We start from the raw sequence: 19,168 nt of genomic DNA, 5'->3' as shown, positions 1-19,168 counted from the left end.
CTTGGTATAGCGAGATCTCTGCCTTTCCCAAGGGCAGAATCTTCATCAAAAGTGACATCATGGCCGATTTCCACTTCTCTTTGACTAGACACATAAATTTTATATGCCTTTGAATTTTCATTGTAACCTATAAATGTTCCTTTCTTCCTAGATGCTTCTAACTTGTTTCTTTTCTCTTTAGGCACATGAAAATACACGGGACAACCAAACATTCTAAAATGAGAAACATCAGGTTTCTTACCAGAGAAGACTTCTTCGAGTGTCTTGAAATCCAATGCTTGATGCAGGCTCCTATTTTGAACATATACGATAGTGTTGGCAACTTCTCCCCATAAGAACTTCGGCAGGCTTTGGTCATGAAGCATGGCACAGGTGGCTTCTATGATTGTTTGATTCTTCCTTCCAACAACACCATTTTGCTAAGGAGTGTGTGCAACAGTTGTCTCCTTAATGGCAACCTCTTTGCAAAAGTCATTGAATTCGTTTGATTCATATTCGGTTCGATTGTCGGTCCTCAATATCTTGACCTTCTTCCTAGATAGATCATAATGGACCAGTTGAAGAATGTCTATAGTTTGACTTTCACTTGAAGGGAATGGTTCCCTTGTAATTTTTCCCGCTGCACAACCCTGGCAAACTCCTTCATGATTCTTGTTGAATTCGGGCATACTTGTGACCATCTTCCTTACCTGGGTAAGGCTTTGTAATGAAGGTGGGCAAATCTTTGGTGCCATAATTTAGATTGAAGAGAAGTATCACTAGTCAAATCTCCCAAAGGACTTCCTCCAACTTGATAGAGACCTTCAACCCTAAATCCAAATGTAAATGCATCTTTCGGGTTTCATTGCCAAATGCATACCTTTCCATCAATGAATGCTACCTATAAGCCCTTATCTTCCATCGCAGAAATAGACACCAAGTTCTTCTTTAAATCGGGCACATACACCACTTTTTGTAGATGAATGGTTTGACCTTGATTCAAGTGAAGAGTGATAATACCTATTCCTTTCATGGATAGGCGACATTATTTCTAAGTTAGTCTTATTTTCAACCAAGTTTGAGAGGGCATCTTTGTACCCAGTGAAGTGCCTTGAGGCTCCACTATCAATCAACCAATGATATCAACGTATCCGGAGGAGAGGTAGTAGATAAAGTGAAAATAAGATAAAATTCATTTTGTTTTTCTACAACATTACTTTCCTCATACCTGGAATTTCTTGATCTTTTGGGAGGTCGACCATTTCCATATCGAGCAGCGGGAGCATTCCTCTTTCCTTTATTGTTGAACTTGTTGTTCCTTTGATTGCCATTGCCTTTGTAATTGTTGTGGTTGTTGTTGTCATCATCCCTTGGAGTATCCTTCTTGTGAGGACACTCTCTAGCATAGTGGCCAAACCTATTGCAATTGTAGCACCTTCCTTTTCTTCCTTCTTTGAATCCCTGCTTGAATCCTTGACCTTGTCTTTTTGGACTAGCATTGTCTTTTCTTTTTGCACAAGCGGAGAAAGCAGTAGGTTCATTTCCATTTGAAGGCTTGTCTCTATCCATCATCCTCGTCTCTTCTTGAGTGCATCTAGCCAATAATTCATCGAAACTAGGAATCCTGTCATTGTTAAGAATAGTGGTGTTAAACACATCCCATGCTCTTGTGAGACCTCCAAGAGCGATGAGAGTGAGCTCCCTATCAGCAACAACTTCTCCAATAGATAGAAGATCATTCTTGATTTTTGTAATCCTCATGAAGTAGGATTGGATAGACTCCCCTCTACCCATCTTGATGTCCTCCAACTTGTTCTTGAGAAAGAGGATTTGATTTGCATTGTTTAGTTTGAACATCCCAACCAACTTATCATACATCTTCTTAGATGTTTTTAAATCAGAAATATAAGACCCCAATTTCTTTTGAATAGAGTCTATAATGATTCTTTAGCTTTGACCTCACCTTTCTTGTATTTCGTCTTTGTAGCAGTAGGTGCATTTGAAGGAGGCTCCACCACTTTTCCCTGCACATAGTCCATATCGTCATTCTCTTCCAAAGTCAAATCCAAAGTCATCTTCCATGCATGATAATCGGATTTGTCCTTGAGCTTATCCTCAGATTTGAAGTATGATGTAGACCCATTGAAGCTAGACCAGTGTTCTTGTCCAACAACTCTTTCTTAGTGATTTCTTCTCTCTCTTGCTTGGGCTTTGTCTTCACCTGGGCTCTGATACCATGTTAATTTTAGTTAACAATGGTATGTTCTATGCTTAACACAATTTACTTCTACCTTTCTTAGCACCCCAATCACAATTTCCAATAACTATCACAATAATCACATTGACAGTAAAAACAGATAGAACATGAAACAAAATGCAGAAGACAAGACAAGACAAGACAAGAGGACACTAGATTCGGCGGATGCCAGGGAAAAACTCCAATGTAGGGAAAACCCTTTAATCAATTTTTCTTATTATTATATCAAAATGTTCAGCGAAGAGAGAGAGTACAAAAGTCAAATTGGCTTGCCCAATTCAAAGTCAAAACAACCCTGTCAATTTTTGCAGTCAACTGCAGTCAAACTTCAGCCCTAACCAGAAAGTCAACATTGGTCAAGGAAGCAATAGAATGTCCTCAAAACAACTTGGTCTTCCCTAGTCTAATTCAGCCTGATCAGGAGGTCAAAGTCTGCCCGAAACAGTCCAGTGAAACTCGGTCAAAGGAGAGAATTGCTGTAATTTTCTGTGGTCAAACTGCAGTCAACCCTGAAGTCAGTGCTGGTCAAATTGCCCAGATTCCCTCAATTTTCGTGCCCATAAATGTGGCCTGCCCAAACAAATAATCACTCAAAATATCGAAGTCAAATTATCCTTGGAAGGTCAAAGTCAACATTGGTCAACGCTGCAGTCAACTCTGAAATTTTGGCCCTATAATTTTGCTTCTGAAATTCGTCCTTCTTGATCCACACGTGTGAGAGAGAAGAATGCCCAATGTAATACGAACCAATGAGAGAAGCAGAGAGAATGTGGGAATGAAGAAGATGCCAAATGAGGTGAAAGGTCACTTGTATTTATACAAGTCGTTGAGGGTGAAGACACATCCATTGGGCTTTCTGAGCCTATTTGATAACGTGGCCGAACTTGACAATTTGCACATGTGTGGGCATAAATTCAAAATGACACTTCTGCTTGTCCAAATGAGATGATCTTTATATCAATTTTGGTCCTCTCGAAAAGAGGAATTTAATGCGATCATCAGCTCCATCAGATGAGTTGTCCCAAGGTGCAATTTGGCCCTAGTTGCCAATTTTAACATCTACTGATTGGAAGTGCTCACAAATGGTGGTTGAAGATTACCAGAAACTGATGGTGGTTTGGAGATGACCACAAACTGATGGTTGTTTAAAGATGACCACAAACTGTGAAACTTGGCCAAGGTTGAGCAATTCCTGGAACATTTTCAAATTCTGCTGGAAGTTGATGTCTTATGCTGATTGGAACTGCTCGCAAAATGGTGATTTGAAGAACACCACAATTTAATGTCTAGCAAAGGCTGTAAGTCTTCTACTAAAAGACAATGCTATCAGAACCAAAAAACCTTGTGGACTGGGAACTAGACCGGAACTAGTAAAAAACCAGAAAAAAACTGGTTTACCAAAAACACGTAAAATATTCATATTTTAAAGAAAAACATATATATTCATGTGCATCCATATGAATCCAAACCATTTTTACACAAATATGCAAAAGTTCTCATTTATATAGCAAATAATAGTGAATATAACCAAAATAACACTTAGTGCAAAACATCGTTGAACTAAAAAACATCAAGAAGCAGGCTCTAAAAGAACTGTATAGTCCAAAATAACATGATAGTATGATACTACAATCTACAACTGTTAATTTTAGGTATGTTCTATGCTTAGAGCAATTTACTTCAATTTTTCATATTAGCCCAATAACAATATTCAGATTAGCAATCACATCATTATGATAGTAAAGTGCAGATATGACATAAACATAAACAGCAGAAGACAAACCAAGACAAGAGGACACAAGATGTGGCACCAGTTAGGGACAAACCCCAATGTGGTGAAACCCTTGATCAATTCTTTTTATATTTTTCAATAGTTCAGCAGAGAGAGATAGTACAAATACATTTGAAGTCAATACTTGACTTGCCAAAATAAGAGATTGGACATCAGAGATCTTCTCTATGAAGATGACACAATTAGGTAGCAGATCTGACACCAAGGACCGCAGCTTGGAATGCTGATAGAGCAGCCCTCAATTTTCAACTGATTGCAGCACTATGATGCTCCTTGCTGGTTGAATCAACTTCAACGCAGTCCTTCTAATATCCTCATGATGCTGGCTATGGCCTGCGGCCTAGCTCAGCAAAACTGGGCCTGAATAAGGTTCAAAGTACTGTCTCCTAAAAATCCCAAAATCTTCCCAGATTTTACTTGCAACTGTTCTCCAAGGGAAGACTGTCCCCTTTATGATCCTCCATGTAGGCAACTCAATGAGGGTGTTGGGTTCTACCGAAAATGCACCCATTTCCAATTCAATTTAAAAAGTTACAGGTAAACTGACAAAAAAAATTTATTGGCAAGTTACCATTATTGTTGATTTTGAATGTGAGGTTGATGCTTTCAGACCTCAAATAATTTTATTTTAGTCAGTTCCAACAGCGCAGAGCCTTCCCAAAGGAGTAGAGTAGGCACTTAAATGTCTCCAATTTACAAAGTGACATGACAGAAATATTCTTTCGGAGGTGATTGTATATTCTAGATGCTCTCATTGACAAAACGCATTTCCGAATAAAGAAATCGAGTCTATGAATATCCAGTTTAATGTACAGCTGGAAAGCTTCAAATCTAATCCCTATAATACTTAATTTGCCTTTTCGATGCAATGGAAACTGCCTGGGGAAAAGAGCCATATCAGGTTTCCATTTTTTGCCACGGGATGTTCTTTGACACACTAAAAGTCAAAAGTCGCTTCTTGTTATATTATCACAATGCAAGAAGCTTGAAACTGAAAAAGGAAAACTTCTCTGTAACTTGATTCAAATGCAACCATAGCAGCAAGAGAACCAAAATCTACAGTAGCAAAAGGTAGTGTCAGTTAATTCACAGGGTTAATTTGTATGCAATTTACAAAGTGACATGACAGAAATATCCTTGTGGAAGTGATTTATATTCTAGATACTCTCATTGTTAAAATCCATTTCTGAACAAAGAAATTGACTCTATAAATATCCAGTTTAATGTACAGCTGGAAAGCTCCAAATCTAATCCCTATAATACTTAACTTGCCTTGCAAAGTGACATGACAGAAATATTCTTTCGGAAGTGACTGTATATTCTAGATACTCTCATTGTCAAAACCCATTTCTGAACAAAGAAATTGACTCTATAAATATCCAGTTTAATGTACAGCTGGAAATCTCCAAATCTAATCCCTATAATACTTAACTTGCCTTTTCGATGCAATGGAAACTACCTGGGAAAATTAGCCATATCAGGTTTCCATTTTTTGCCATGGGATGTTCTTTGACACACTGAAAGTCAACAGATGCTTCTTGTTATATTATCACAATGCAAGAAGCTTGAAACTGAAAAAGAAAAACTTCTCTGTAACTTGATTCAAACTTAACTATAGCGGCAAGAGAACCAAAATCTACAGTAGCAAAAGGTAGTGTATGTTGATTCATGGGGTTAAGTTGTATGAAAATGTGATGCTGTACAATTCACACCAGCAAGTACCACGACTGCTCTCACATGGCATTGGTAACTGTAAATATGAGATTTGAGAAGGGTAAGAGCAGTGACAACCTTCACTTTTAACCAGTTGCATAATGGTGCAATTCCAGTTGGAAGTTGATCATATCTGTCACTGCCTCCATATCACCCATAGTTCCTGCTCCACAGCAATATATGTCTTGTGCCATATAATGTATTTTTCCTAGTGTTGATCACAGACAAATGGACCTTCTTTTGCTGAAAGCAAGGTGTACAATCGTCATTCCTGTCTTGCAGAATGACGGAAATTGAATACCTTTCTTGAGCACATTTCATTCTCCTTGCAATCTCTAGAAATCAGAGGAATTTAATCTAAGCTAGGTTTCTTGCAAACCCTAAATCCCAACTGAGTGTTCGAATGGTGTAGAAATGGAGAATCAAAGAACTCGCCCTAGAGATTCAAGAGGCCATGGACATGCATGCAGATGGGATATGGCATGCAGACTGGATATGCCACTAAAAAGGGCGCAGAAGAGATGCAGCAGATGCCACTCAAAAGGGTGCAGAAGAGATGGAGAAGACAAGGGTTTCTGCTGCGAGCGCTTCCCAACACAGTGGATGCAATAGAGAACAGGGACTAATGAAATGACTAACAGTGGAAATGGGCATGGATTACCAGATAGACTCTGTTTGAAGATACAATAGAGAACAGGCACTGAATAACAGAGGGCGAGCAGTGGGAATTATGGAGTTGAATGAGTGCCTTACTCTGATACCACTGTTGGACTGCACTCTAGTGTGAAAAGATAAGCATGGATTACTTTATCATTAAAATGATAGGCATATAAATACATGTTTATGACTGTTAGATTTATATTCCAACATCTTTTGGACTCTTGATGACAGTTGGTATTCCTCACCATAATCCAAGGGGATTAGGTGTTTAACAGAATCTCTTCCCACTATAAAATTCTCCTAATCTTGTCGTCTTCATACTGTCTGCTTCAAGTAACATCCATCTCAATGTTAAATCATTGGTAGCATGTTGGAAGGCAACTTGTTTCTGTTGGTTGGCTAAATAGTCCTCTAGAAGGATTTTATGTTCAATCGTCGAGGAATCTTGAAGGGCACCAAAGTGATATCTCCCTGCCATAGTATGAAAAAGCTACAAAAGCCAGGAAAAATGGGAGAAGAAAAGTCCAGTTTCAATTTACTCATTTCATAAAAAGCTTCTTGTTAACGTCTACAGAAAAAGCTATTTGTAATGGTTAAGAATGTGACCTGGTAGTTTTCAACTAAGGGTTACCGTTCCTGCAACATCAATCCATTTGCAGATTTAATTCTATCTATTAAGCTGGTGACTTTTTGTAACCAGGAATTTATCAGAGGGAATCATTTTGACATAATAGCATAAAATGGCCACTGAATTGTCATACCACTGACTTGAATCATGCTAATCTTACAACCTTACCCTTTCACCGTTATACCAAATGCATTCTACAGATACAATATAAGATCTAATTCATTTTTTGTGTTAAGTGTGATGCAATATATACAAAATTTGTATGGATATCTAACAGTCAGTCTCAGTTCGTTCTACTGAGTGATTTTTCTTTTTGCAATGAATGTGACAGTATTAAAAACCCACATTGATGATGAATATGCAAATGCGGCCGAAAGTGATCCAAAAATTCTGTTAACTACTTCCCGTAGTCCAAGCAGCCGGCTAACACAGTTTGTAAAGGTTTGCAGTTTCTACTCGAAGTTATGTTTGTTTTTATTATTATGTTTTTGTTGTGGTTGAGCTCTAAAATGAAATGTTGGTATTAATTTAGTTCTCTTCTCTTACAGGAACTGAAGTTTGTATTTCCTAATGCACAAAGGATCAACCGTGGTGGTCAAGTTAGTTGCATGATAATTATGTTTCAGTAATATTTTAAAATAAGATTATTTTCATATCTTGTGCATCATATTTGTTCTTTATATTAGTCATTCTTTTATGAAAATTTATGCCACAAATGAGCATTTTGTTCAGTAAATTCCTTCTTTTTTGTGACATCTAAGAAAAGTGCTTATGTATTTTTATCGCATTAAGCAAAAGCACAAGTTGAGCAGTCAGTGGAAAAAACATCTTGTTGTATCATTGAGTGAGTGTTATGGTATGCTAAACATATCAAATATAATTCCAAGGCAATTGGTGTGTTTCTTTATGTAGAATGCAATGAAGATATCTGAAATTTATATCAATGGTATTCTGATAGTTTTTAATTTTAAAACCTTAGCTCTCAAGGTTCATTGTTCACCTTATTTTTGTGACAGCTTGAGTGGGTCTAAGTCTAACCATTAAGAACATGTGTCTTCTCCTTGGAGGTCAGAAGTTCAAATTGGCAGGGGGACATGGTTTGCACACCTCTGTTTATATTATGGTTATTCTTCTCTCGAGGCCACATGCCAACCTTATATTTGGATGTATTGGTGGCTTTATTGAGCCTATAAATTGGTAATTAACCCACTTTATTGTATTTTTATATATTTAACAAAGTTGGCCTAGTCAACCTCTTGGGGCTACCGCCCTAAATCCTAAAGGAAGTGATGTGACAAGAACCACTTTTCATTTGTAATTCATTCACTGAGGTAATCATTTGATAAAGGCAATCTTCCTTTAGTGTACTTCTCTTGTTCATGTGATTGGGTGATTTAGTAGTCTCCTGTGTCCATCATTTAAATGCCGTTTCATTTCTTATGTATTTTTGGCTTGGCTGGATTAAGGTTTATTGGGATTTCTCTATAGAGCGACTATCACAGAATCTCACCATCATATTAGAGCCAGTGTGGACTCTTTTTATTCTATCCATCATTGTTTCAGGTCTGAAACTAGGGTTTCGGCACTTTTTTTTAGACAGCAAACAGGATTCAGGTGTTTTTACCCCTTCTTTCACTCCTTCATTCTTTGGCATATATTTTGTCTTTCTAGTGGATTTAAGGGAACTTTTTTACATTATGTGCCCTTGTCTGGCCTAGCGCTCATTTATTTCATTCTTTTCAGTCAAAATACTGCAGATTGTTTAGGGGCCGTGCTGGCAGTCTTGGGCACTTATGGATGGAAAATGGAATTTTCCCTTGTATCAATGGAGGGGAACTGCAATATCTGGGGCAATTAAATGATGGACCTTCAGAGCAAAGATTCATGGTTGTATTTTGAAAAACCCTTCCCGCCCCAAATGAAGACACCTATAACATAGGTTGCTTGAAAAGGATGAAGCTGTTGGTTTGATTACTCTATGTGGAGCCAAACATTGTCCATCATATCAACAACAACAAAAGTGCAATGCAGATTGGGGATACTTTTCACACCTTATTTGGCTTAGTGAACACTACTCAAGTTAGTCAACTTGAAATTGAGCTCTCCAATCTCATGATGGCTACCTTTGCTAGTGTCGAATAGGTACATTGCAAGGTTTATGAACCTAAAAGTAAAAACTAACATTATCATATTTGGTGGCATAGAAAAATTTTGATTCAAAATATGTAATTACTATTTTGAATAATCTCTCATTCATTTAGAAACTTTTTTATTATTTTCTACGACATTCCTCTGTCTATTAAGGCACTAAGTTTCCCCACCTCTAGAGGATATTTTCTCAAACCATATCCAACACTAAATTACCTCATGAAATTTATGAGACCTCTACCCCCTTGTGATCATGCCCATTCTAAGGCCACCTCATCCTCATGTATGGCAAACTCGAGAATTGTTAAAGAAAAAGAGGATGGTGTAACCCATATGAAATTTTTTTCTTTTCATTTGACAACCAGCCAGCCAATAGCTTTATGATGGTCTTCAGATAGCTTGATGCTAGAGTTCTCCACCTATTTCTATGGTTAGTGCTCTCTCCCATCTAGCATGCTTCTTGTAGGAAGGTGGGTCATCTATCAATAGTTACCCTAACCATTCTAGTAACCATGTGCTTTCATTTAATGTTTTGGGCATATTAATTTGAATCATGGGGCAAACTAGATGATTGATTGCTCTTGATTGTATCCTTGTTCCCATGCTTCGCCTCAGGCTAATCTTTGACTATAGTCTAGTGGGACCTCCTCTAAGGCCTTATGGGTTTAGGAAGGGCACTACTGGGAAGGCACTAATTGATATAGTGTGTCTAGGGTAATCTATACTTAACACTTTCCATCTCTTTTGATTATTCATCTCCATTCTTTTGGTTGATAGTCATTGGTCAATGGATTGGCACCCTATGCCCACCTCGTCGAGTCAGGACTAGGAAACTTGGTCCCAATGGTTGATGCAACTGAAAGAACAATAAAAGCATTTAAAACCACAATAGAAAAAAAAATGTAAAATGCATAAAATGGCTCGGACATTATTTAAAGCATGCGCAAAAGCTTAGCATGAGCTCTGCCCCCCTCATTAGCCATCACCCATTTCTTCAAGCATCTAACGCTTCATTTAAAATAAAGGAACACTTGAATGTTCCAACCTTTATGAACAAGAACCTGCTACATCTTAAAGATGTATTGGAAAGAACACAAAGCAAGCTTAGGGTCCTAAGCTATGTACCAAATAAAGATAAATCATTGTAAAAGGCACACCAAAGGGGTGGAAAAAGCAAGGTAAGGGGTAACTCATGCTACCACTATTGCTCCCTTCTTAGTGTTGAGAAATGTGACTAGTTTCGTTCTTCATAATTGTTGTACTCATTTCAATATGTATCCTATGTAACAAACAAGAAATGAAAAGAAAAGTTATTATTATTAAAGCATGGGTTTCATGCTCATTAATGATGGTCTTTTAGGTAAAAGTATGTTCTTTGTGCTTCTAGGGTTTCTTAGGTCTTAGGATTATTATTATGAGTCAATGGAGTCAACATCATGTTTATAAGGCCCTTTCGGGCAATTTGTAAGTGTTAAAAGAATTATTTATGAGTCTAGAAAATCTGGGAATCTCCAAAAGTACAAGTTGGCCCTTAGATCCTCAAGTTGGCTTAAAGGAGGGAATTTGACCCCTTGAGGGGGCTATATAAAGAGTAGTTCGATTTCATTTGGAGACACACTTACTCAAGAAAGAGTTTGATCTGTAGTTGGGAAGAAGCAAAAAAAGAGAGCGAAGGTTTGGAAGATGTTGGAAGGTCGAAATATCTTGTCTTTGGGCTCTATCTCTCTCACACGTGCAAAATTCTAGGGTTTTTGCACTGTAAGAAGATACTGAAGTTGGATGACCGAGTTGCAGTAAGACAAAATGCAACATCTTGTAGTTGGGAGGAAGGAAACTCCATTGATACCTCGCTGACCTTAGGAAGAGCTGTCCTGCTTTTAGAAGGCCCTAGAAGGAGGCTGAGTTAGGGTTTCTTCGGAGCTACAAGGCTGAAATTGTAGGGTCGAAGTTGCAGGTGGTGTAGCAGTATGGTAGCTGGCAAGTCGAAGTTGCAAGGTGTAGCAATTTGGTGCTGAATGAAGGATGGACTTGAGGCAGGGTTGATTTGGTACTAGGAGAAGGACTTGGTCTAGGGATTGGGTCTTTGTATCTCATTTGAAGCAAATTCTAAGAAGAGAAGAGTTTCTACTTTTCCCCTTGGAGGGGTTTTCCCCTGGCTGAGAGCCTATATCTGTGTCCTCTTTTGTTGTTGCTGTTTCTTGATACTGTTTGATGATAAGATATAACTAAAGAACATAAAGAAGATAACTAAGATTCACAAGAAAGTATTAAGGTTAATGAAAATATTATAATAAGCTGCCACTTTACATTTTCTAACATGGTATCAGAGCTAAGGCGAACAAGGAAGGCAACTGGAAGGACACGAGAAAGAATTGTTGATCAAGGGATAGGAAGCTCTCAAGGCTAAAAAGAAGAAGATTGTCTCTTGAAGGAATCTAGTTAAAAGCTCATTGGTAGAAGACCCTTCTAATCTAGGGTTTCTACATTGAAGAAGATAAAAAGCTGCATCTAAGGTATTGATCTCGCAAAAATGAAGTCTATTTGCAAGACATCAATCATGGATGTTGTTAGTCGAGGAATCCTAGGGAACATCTTTTAAGGGCATCATGAAGAACTCTCTGAAGGTCTTGAAAACATTAAGAAGGTTGGAGATAATATTCAAGTAAGTATCACACTGTCTCATAATGGCTAAATCTTCAAGTCATGTGGGTTATTTTTGCAAGAAAAGCATTAAGCTCATTGGGGCTTCAAACTATCTAGCATGGAAGAAAAAGATTGACTTGATACTCGCAAAGTAAGATGTAATGGAATATGTTTCTGGAGAAGTTACTGAACCTAAGAAAGACAAGACACAAGAATTAGCAAGGTACAAGAAAGGGGAAGTAAGAGCTCAAGGATCATAGTGGAATCAACCAAGGATTCTCTTGTTCCATTTGTAGCAAACCTGAAGACTTCCAAGACCATGTACGACAAGCTAGTGAATTTGTTCTCTGTAAGTACAATAGGTCAAAAGATGTCATTACGAAATGAGCTATATAGAATGAAGAAATCAAAGGACGAGGATCTGGCATCCTTCTTCACGAAAGTCTCTCAGCTAAGAGACCATTTGCAAGGACTTGGGGAACCCATCATTGATTCTGAGGTGACCGTATGTGTTCTAAATGCATTGCCACCAGAATGGAGCAACTTTGCAACAAGTGTCTACTCCAAGAAGGATTCAACTCCCTTTGATGAGTTGTGGGAACAATGCATACTGGAAGAATCAAGGATCAAGGTCAAGGATGACATTGGATCAGATGAGTAGTCTCAAGCCTTTCTAGCCTGAGTCAAGAAGATGAAGAAAGGAAAGTTTGGCAAGTCCAAGAAGAAAGATATGTCCAAGGTGCAATGCTTCAAGTGCAATGAGTTTGGACACTACAAGAGGGATTGTCCAAATCAATAGTACAATAAAATAAAGGATAAAAGTGAAGTTCATGTCGCCGAAGCAGTGGGAGAACATGAGAAGAAGGCAAAGAAGGAAGAAGTGAAGGATCTTTACTACTGAAAGAAGGTTCACTGACTTCTAGGTTCTTTATGAATGTTGATTTCTCTTTAGATGATATGTTTTGCATAAGCATCATAGGATAGAAGCATATGATAGTAGCATGTCTGGAATTGATTATGTTGTTTAGTAGAGATCATCTAGGATATAATGTTAGACCATTTTGCATAATGTTCATCCAAATTATGTTAGAGATTGTCATCTTGCTTAAATGGATCATTATGATTCGTGAAGGACCATCATCTTGGAAATTTCTTGGGAAAAGCATTATGACAAGAATAGTATGTATTCCATGTAATGTGGAATCATACTGGTAAAAAGGGATGAAAGGTTGCAATGGGTTAGGATACAAACTTTTTGTGAGATATATGGATATCTAGATGATTGGATGAAAGCATAGGAATGTATGTTGAAAAGTAAACTTTAGATAAGATTCATATATGCAAGAATCTTATGAAATGAAGTTGGTTATAAAGATATGCTTAAGTACTAATGATGTTGGAAAAGAATAGAATGTGACTTACTTAAGAATGTATAGAAGATTAAGAATTTCTCTAGAATATGTATTTAATATTGATTAACATCTAGTATAATCTCCGAAAGAAAAGTTGTAACTTGGTAATCAAGTTCGATCCTTGGGCACTTTGATGCAAGAAGGAAAGTTCAAGTGGAGATGGTTGATGAGGATGTTAATGGTATGAGAAGGTCACCATGGTAAGGTAAGTCTATTTCATTTATGGTTTGGTTATCTGGCTAACATATTATTTTTGGCTACCGGGAAAAGAATGTTGCAGGAATACATGATGATAGTTGGGGCAAGTTCAATTGCATGGACAAAGAATGTTGAGAATGTCTGGTACCTGGCAACTCCAAAGTCAAGATGGGTCTGGTATCTTTGAGATTGAAAGGGTAGCTGTATTAGAATATAACCTGAAGGTCCAAGAAGATCACTTTCATGATCAGATTGAAGATTAGGAAGGCTCAGTGCAATGCCTTAATGATTGGAGCAGAAAGTGATGAGCAAGAGAGATAACCTGGATCTTGTCACAAGAACGAAGAGTGGAAATGGTTTCATGATACGTAGAAAGGAAGCATGCTCGATGCAAGAGATGCGAAGAAAAGAGGGAATCATGTAGATATGGAGAACTAGTAGCTGATACTCTGATGAAGACAAGCTAGAAGGCTTGTGATGTTGGCTTCCATTATTGGAAGGAAGGAATCTTCTCTGGTTTGAGAGGGAGCAAAAGGAGTGTCTGTGAATAAGGAGCATGGATTTATTCTAAAGATTAAGGGAGAATAGGGGTGTCCTCTCGGTTTGAGAGGGAGTGATATTTGATATCACATGTGCATTCTCCTCTTCGGGTGATGAAGAGAGAACGACGAAGGATTGGATAAGCATCTGTCGTTTCGTTGAGGATATAACATCCAAGGAAGGAAAGGGATCGACACTCTTTGCGGATGGGACAGGAATCCAAGAAAAGAGTGGTTGAAGAGGACCGATATTTTTTGGGGACTCAGGTATGGAGCAGTGTTGTTAAAATCGCGATATTATCGTGATATTATTGTTTTTTCGCGATTTTTTCAGCAAAAAGATAAAATCGCGAGTAGTACTCAGACTTTTTTTTTATAGGCGATTTTTTCGGAAAAATCGTGGGAAAATATATATATATATATATTTTGAGGAGGAGGTGACCCAAGCTACCTCTGTCACAAGTAGAGGATGTGGTCTACTTCATGTAGCTCCTAGTTCTTCAGCTTCTAGAGCACAACAGACTCCATAGTCTATTGCTGCCTGCCAACTCCACTGATATCTACATCTAGAGGGGCAAAGGAAATCAATAGTATTAGACTTTAGTTATTTGGTTCATTTCATTGTATATGACATTATGACTCATGATATGAGATACATTATTATATTTTTTGTTGATATTTTGAGGTTGAGTTGGGACTCAGGAGTCATTGTATATGACATTATGACTCATGATATGAGATACATTATTATATTTTTTGTTGATATTTTGAGGTTGAGTTGGGACATGATTCACTGTTATGTGTGATTTTAGCTCTAGAAATGATATTAAACATCTTATATATTAGTTCTTTTATCATATTTATGTGTCAATGTATTTATTTTATGTTGTAGATGGTTTAGATTAAAAAAATTGAAAAAAATCAATATTTTTGTACCAAATGATTTTTTCCCGATTATTACAATTTTTTTTCTGATTTTTTCGTCATGCCAATATTATCCCGATAACGATTAGTGCAACATTGGTATGGAGATCCAAGATAAGAATAGTCTTAAAAGGACATACCTCGTGGACATCTAGATGGGGTATGTACCTTAGAGAGGTAGTGCGGTATCACACATAAAGCCTCTCAACATAATGATCTTGATTAAAGAAGATTTTGTCCAGTTAGGCCTCAGGGACAAGGCTAGTTATAATAATAATGCTTACAATATGGCTTATCAATCTGACTCTTCTTGAGAACTCTTCAGTTTGAGATATGATGTTGTACTGGTTGTACAATTATGAATACCTCTCTAGTTAAGAGGGAGTGTTGAGAAATTTAACTAGTTTCGGTCTTCATAATTGTTGTACTCATTTCAATGTGTAATCCTATGTAACAAACAAGAAAAAAAAATAAAAGTTATTATTATTAAAACATGGGTTTCATGTTCAATCTTGATGGTATTTTAGGTAAAAGCATGTTCTTCATGCTTATTCCGACACATAGGAAATAGTTAAGTTCAACTTGGTCTAGTATAGAGTTAGGTATAGAGTTAGGTAAAGTGTGTTTCTTTACCGTTGTACATTTTGTAACTTACAATCCGACGGTCACGATATGTAGTGATCCGACGGTTCACTCTCACCTCGGTATTACCGACACTTGATCCGTGGCTTGACACCCGATTGGTCCATGAGTTCTATTTAAAGCGCATGGAGGGTCATTGTTCGGGTAATTCGTGCATGAGAGAAGCTTATGTAAATTTTCATTTTTTGATTAATAAATTGCCTATAGTACCCACGTTGGGACAGGCCGTGGACTGTTTCCCTCTTTGAGGGTTTTAACCACGTCAAAAATACTGGTGTATTGATCTGTGATCTGGTTGTGAGCGGTGTCCTTTTGGTATTCTTTCTGAGGAACTTACCCTGTAAATTCCTACATGGTATCAGAGCTATTTGAGGGCCGCGTCCGTTGGTGATCCAAATCTGAAGCCGGTAGAACTGCATGCGGCTGTCGTTTCCTAGATTTGCTGTTTCTGACTGCTTTCGGGCCGAGAGGACTGCTCTGTTGCGTTCAGAGCATCTGTTCCAGTGAGGAACCCCTTTCGTTTCACGCGAAAAGGTTTCCGGTAGCCCTAGCTGCGTCATTTTTCAGATCGGGAGGTATACAGTGTTTTTGCAGTTTACTGTTATTTTCTCTCTGCTTATTTCGGTTTCGGTTTATTTAGCCCTTTTTTTTAACCGGATCTATACCTTTCATCTCTGCGTATGCTCTTTGCCCTACGACTCTGTGCGATCTGGGCAAATCAGAAACAGAAAGGAAGGATTTTTCTCATGCGTATGCTCTTTTCCCTGCACCTTAGTGTGATCTCGGAAAATCAGAAACATTGAGAAAAATATATAGTTTTTCGGCTAAAGCTAACTTTGAGATTTTTTTTTAAATATCTAGTTTTTTGGCTAAAGCTAACTTCGAGCCGCAAGGTTCGTTTTTCTTTGCATATTCGTGTTGGGTTTTGTGTTTTGTGTTTTGTAGGGAAAAAGAGCTTTCTCAAGGCAAGCACGCAAACCAAGGCCCCCCCCCTCTCTCTCTCTCAAATTTTTTGTATAGATCAATTGGTTCAAAGCTATTTTAAGAGAGTAGAGGTCTTGGGTTCAAGTCTCCATTTTGTGGGGGCGGATTTTTTTTTTATTCCGGCACATTCGCGCACTTTGCCGGCAACTTCAACAATTTTCTTTCAAAAAGCCATAACTTCTTCATCCGGAAGCCTTTTTCAGAGCCGTTTTTTTTAAAACAGCCTAATTTTTCGAGATCTATCCATTGGAACACTTACTTTCAGCATCTTCAGCTTCAGTTTTTAAAAAAAAATGGAAAGTCCATGCCAAGTCATTCTTGACAGCACTAACTACTTCCAATGGGTAGCCTACATGGAAGATTTACTTAGAAGTAAAGGTCTCTTCAGAATAGCCACAGACCAAGAGAAGAAACCAAAAGATGAAGACGAGGCTGCAAAATGGGAAAATAGACAAGATCAAGCACGTGGTTTGATAGGGATGTCTATTTCTCCTGATCTTAGATTCCATATTGCAGAACTTGAGACTCCTCATGAAGCATTGGAAAAACTCGCTAAAGTGTTTGGGATTAAAAATGAAATTAGAGCCCATCAACTTGAAAATGAGTTGCTTACTTTGGATCCTAATAATTTTTCTTGCATTGAAGATTTCTTGTCCAAATTCAAGACCCTTAGATATCTCTTGGAAGGTGTTAAAGTTAAGAAAGAAGATGGTAACCTTATTTATTCCATCCTTACTAAGTTGGGACCAGCCTACTCTGTATTTGTTTCCACCTTCCATTCTACAAGGGAAGCTTTCATTTGTCAAGGAAAAGACTACAAGGCCCCTTCCTTTGACTCTTTTTGTGATTCTTTAATAAGAGAACAAGAAAAACTCTTACACTTTGGTCTTCTTAATCTTGGAAACTCTTCCACGAAAGCGTTAGCCGCCCAGCAGCAACCAAATTCAAAGAATCCTAAGAAGTCATATCCTCAAAAGAATGGTCCTCAACCAACTCAGCCTCAAAATGAAAGATCATTTCAGCAAAATGATAGGACCAATAAAAACAAATGGAAGAAGACTGATAGACATTGTAACTTTTGTAATCGAGATGGCCACTTAGAATCTAAATGCTTTAAGAAGATGGAAGCCTTGGAAGCCGCAACGAAGAAACATAACATCCATGTGGAGCATCCTTCAACTTCAACTTCAACTTCATCTTCAGGAATGGCACTTTCTGCATGTCGTTGTCAATCATCTCAGTCTGGTTGATGATGATGATGATGATGGTGGTGGTTAACGTCCACTGAGACCAAATTGGTCTATCGGACCTACAATTTTCTTAATTTTTACTTGTCTGGCTCCTCGTCTTTCTTGGCGAGATTATGCATTAAATGTATCTTCTTCTTCTCATTCTCATGAGTGGCTCATTGATTCTGGAGCCTCTTATCACATGGCCAAAAACCAAGCCATGTTTTCTTCTTTAAATGATTGTAACACCAAAAATATATATGTTGGTGATGATAGATCTCTTAATGTTGTAGGGACTGGAACTGTTCATCTAGACAATGGTCAGTTTAATGATGTATTATGTGTTCCAACCTTATCCTGCAACCTTCTATCTGTATATCAGATAACTCATTCAGGTGAAGGTAAAATTGTTGAATTTTCACCTCGTGATGTTGTAATCAAGGATCTAAGAGATCCTAAACAGATTCTAGCTACTGGTCTTGCTGATGATTCCACAAGGTTGTATAAGTTTCACAACTTTGGGTCATCAAATCTTCCCTCAGTATTTGTTGCTCATAATGATGAAGTGAGCAAACTTTGGCATGAGCGATTTGGTCACTTAAACTATCGCTCCCTTCAGCATCTATGTAAAGAAAATATGGTGATAGGTCTTCCTATGGTATCTTGCAGAGATGGTGTTTGTTCCGGATGTGTACTCGGAAAACATCATCGGGACAGTTTTGACAAACGTGCCTCTTGGCACGCCTCAGCCCCTTTACAGCTTGTGCACAGTGATTTATGTGGTCCACTTCCTGTTGCTTCATTCTCTGGCTGCAAGTATTTCTTAACTTTCATTGATGATTTCTCCAGACGCACTTGGGTATACTTCTTAAAACTCAAGAGCGAAGTATTTAACACATTTTTGGCCTTCAAAGCCTTTGTTGAAAAACAATCTGGACATCAAATTCTTAAGCTAAGAACTGATAATGGTGGAGAATATGTTAAAAACACATTCATCAACTTTTGCACCGAAAATGGAATTCAAATGCAACATACTGTTCCATACACTCCACAACAAAATGGTGTAGCTGAAAGGAAAAATCGCACCTTAAAGGAAATGGCTAATTGTATGCTGCAATCTAAAGGACTCAGTCTTAGTTTTTGGGCCGAAGCAATTAATTGTGCAAATTATATAATCAATCGCACTCCTACTAATGTTCTAGAGAATATCACTCCAGAAGAAGCTTGGAGTTCCATTAAACCAGATGTAAGTCACTTTCGTGTTTTTGGAAGTGAAGCATGGGCCCATATTCCAGATGAAAAGCATAAAGCTTTAGAACCTAAGAGTGAGAAATGTACTTTTGTTGGATATTCTGAAGATGTAAAAGGTTATAGACTTATTCCATTTAAGTCCAAAAATGTTATCATTAGAAGAGATGTA

The 19,168-nt window shown here is 37.8% G+C and overlaps 1 protein-coding gene across 1 annotated transcript in view; it reads left to right on the top strand.

Moving 5' to 3' along the window:
* Nucleotides 1–19,168, top strand: part of IMP4 (Ribosomal RNA processing Brix domain protein) — a 156,885-nt gene that overhangs the window by 27,097 nt on the left and 110,620 nt on the right. The window contains exons 3-4 of the mRNA XM_089372137.1: nt 7,361–7,470; nt 7,578–7,628. Coding sequence (XP_089228263.1) covers nt 7,361–7,470; nt 7,578–7,628 — 161 coding nt within the window. The remainder of the gene's footprint in view (nt 1–7,360; nt 7,471–7,577; nt 7,629–19,168) is intronic.

This window comes from Pinus tabuliformis, chromosome 8, assembly GCF_031772625.1.
Source record: "Pinus tabuliformis cultivar Carrire ecotype Pingquan chromosome 8, CPIR1, whole genome shotgun sequence".
Taxonomy (NCBI): Eukaryota; Viridiplantae; Streptophyta; class Pinopsida; order Pinales; family Pinaceae; genus Pinus; species Pinus tabuliformis.
This window is presented reverse-complemented; position numbering and strand designations above follow the sequence as displayed.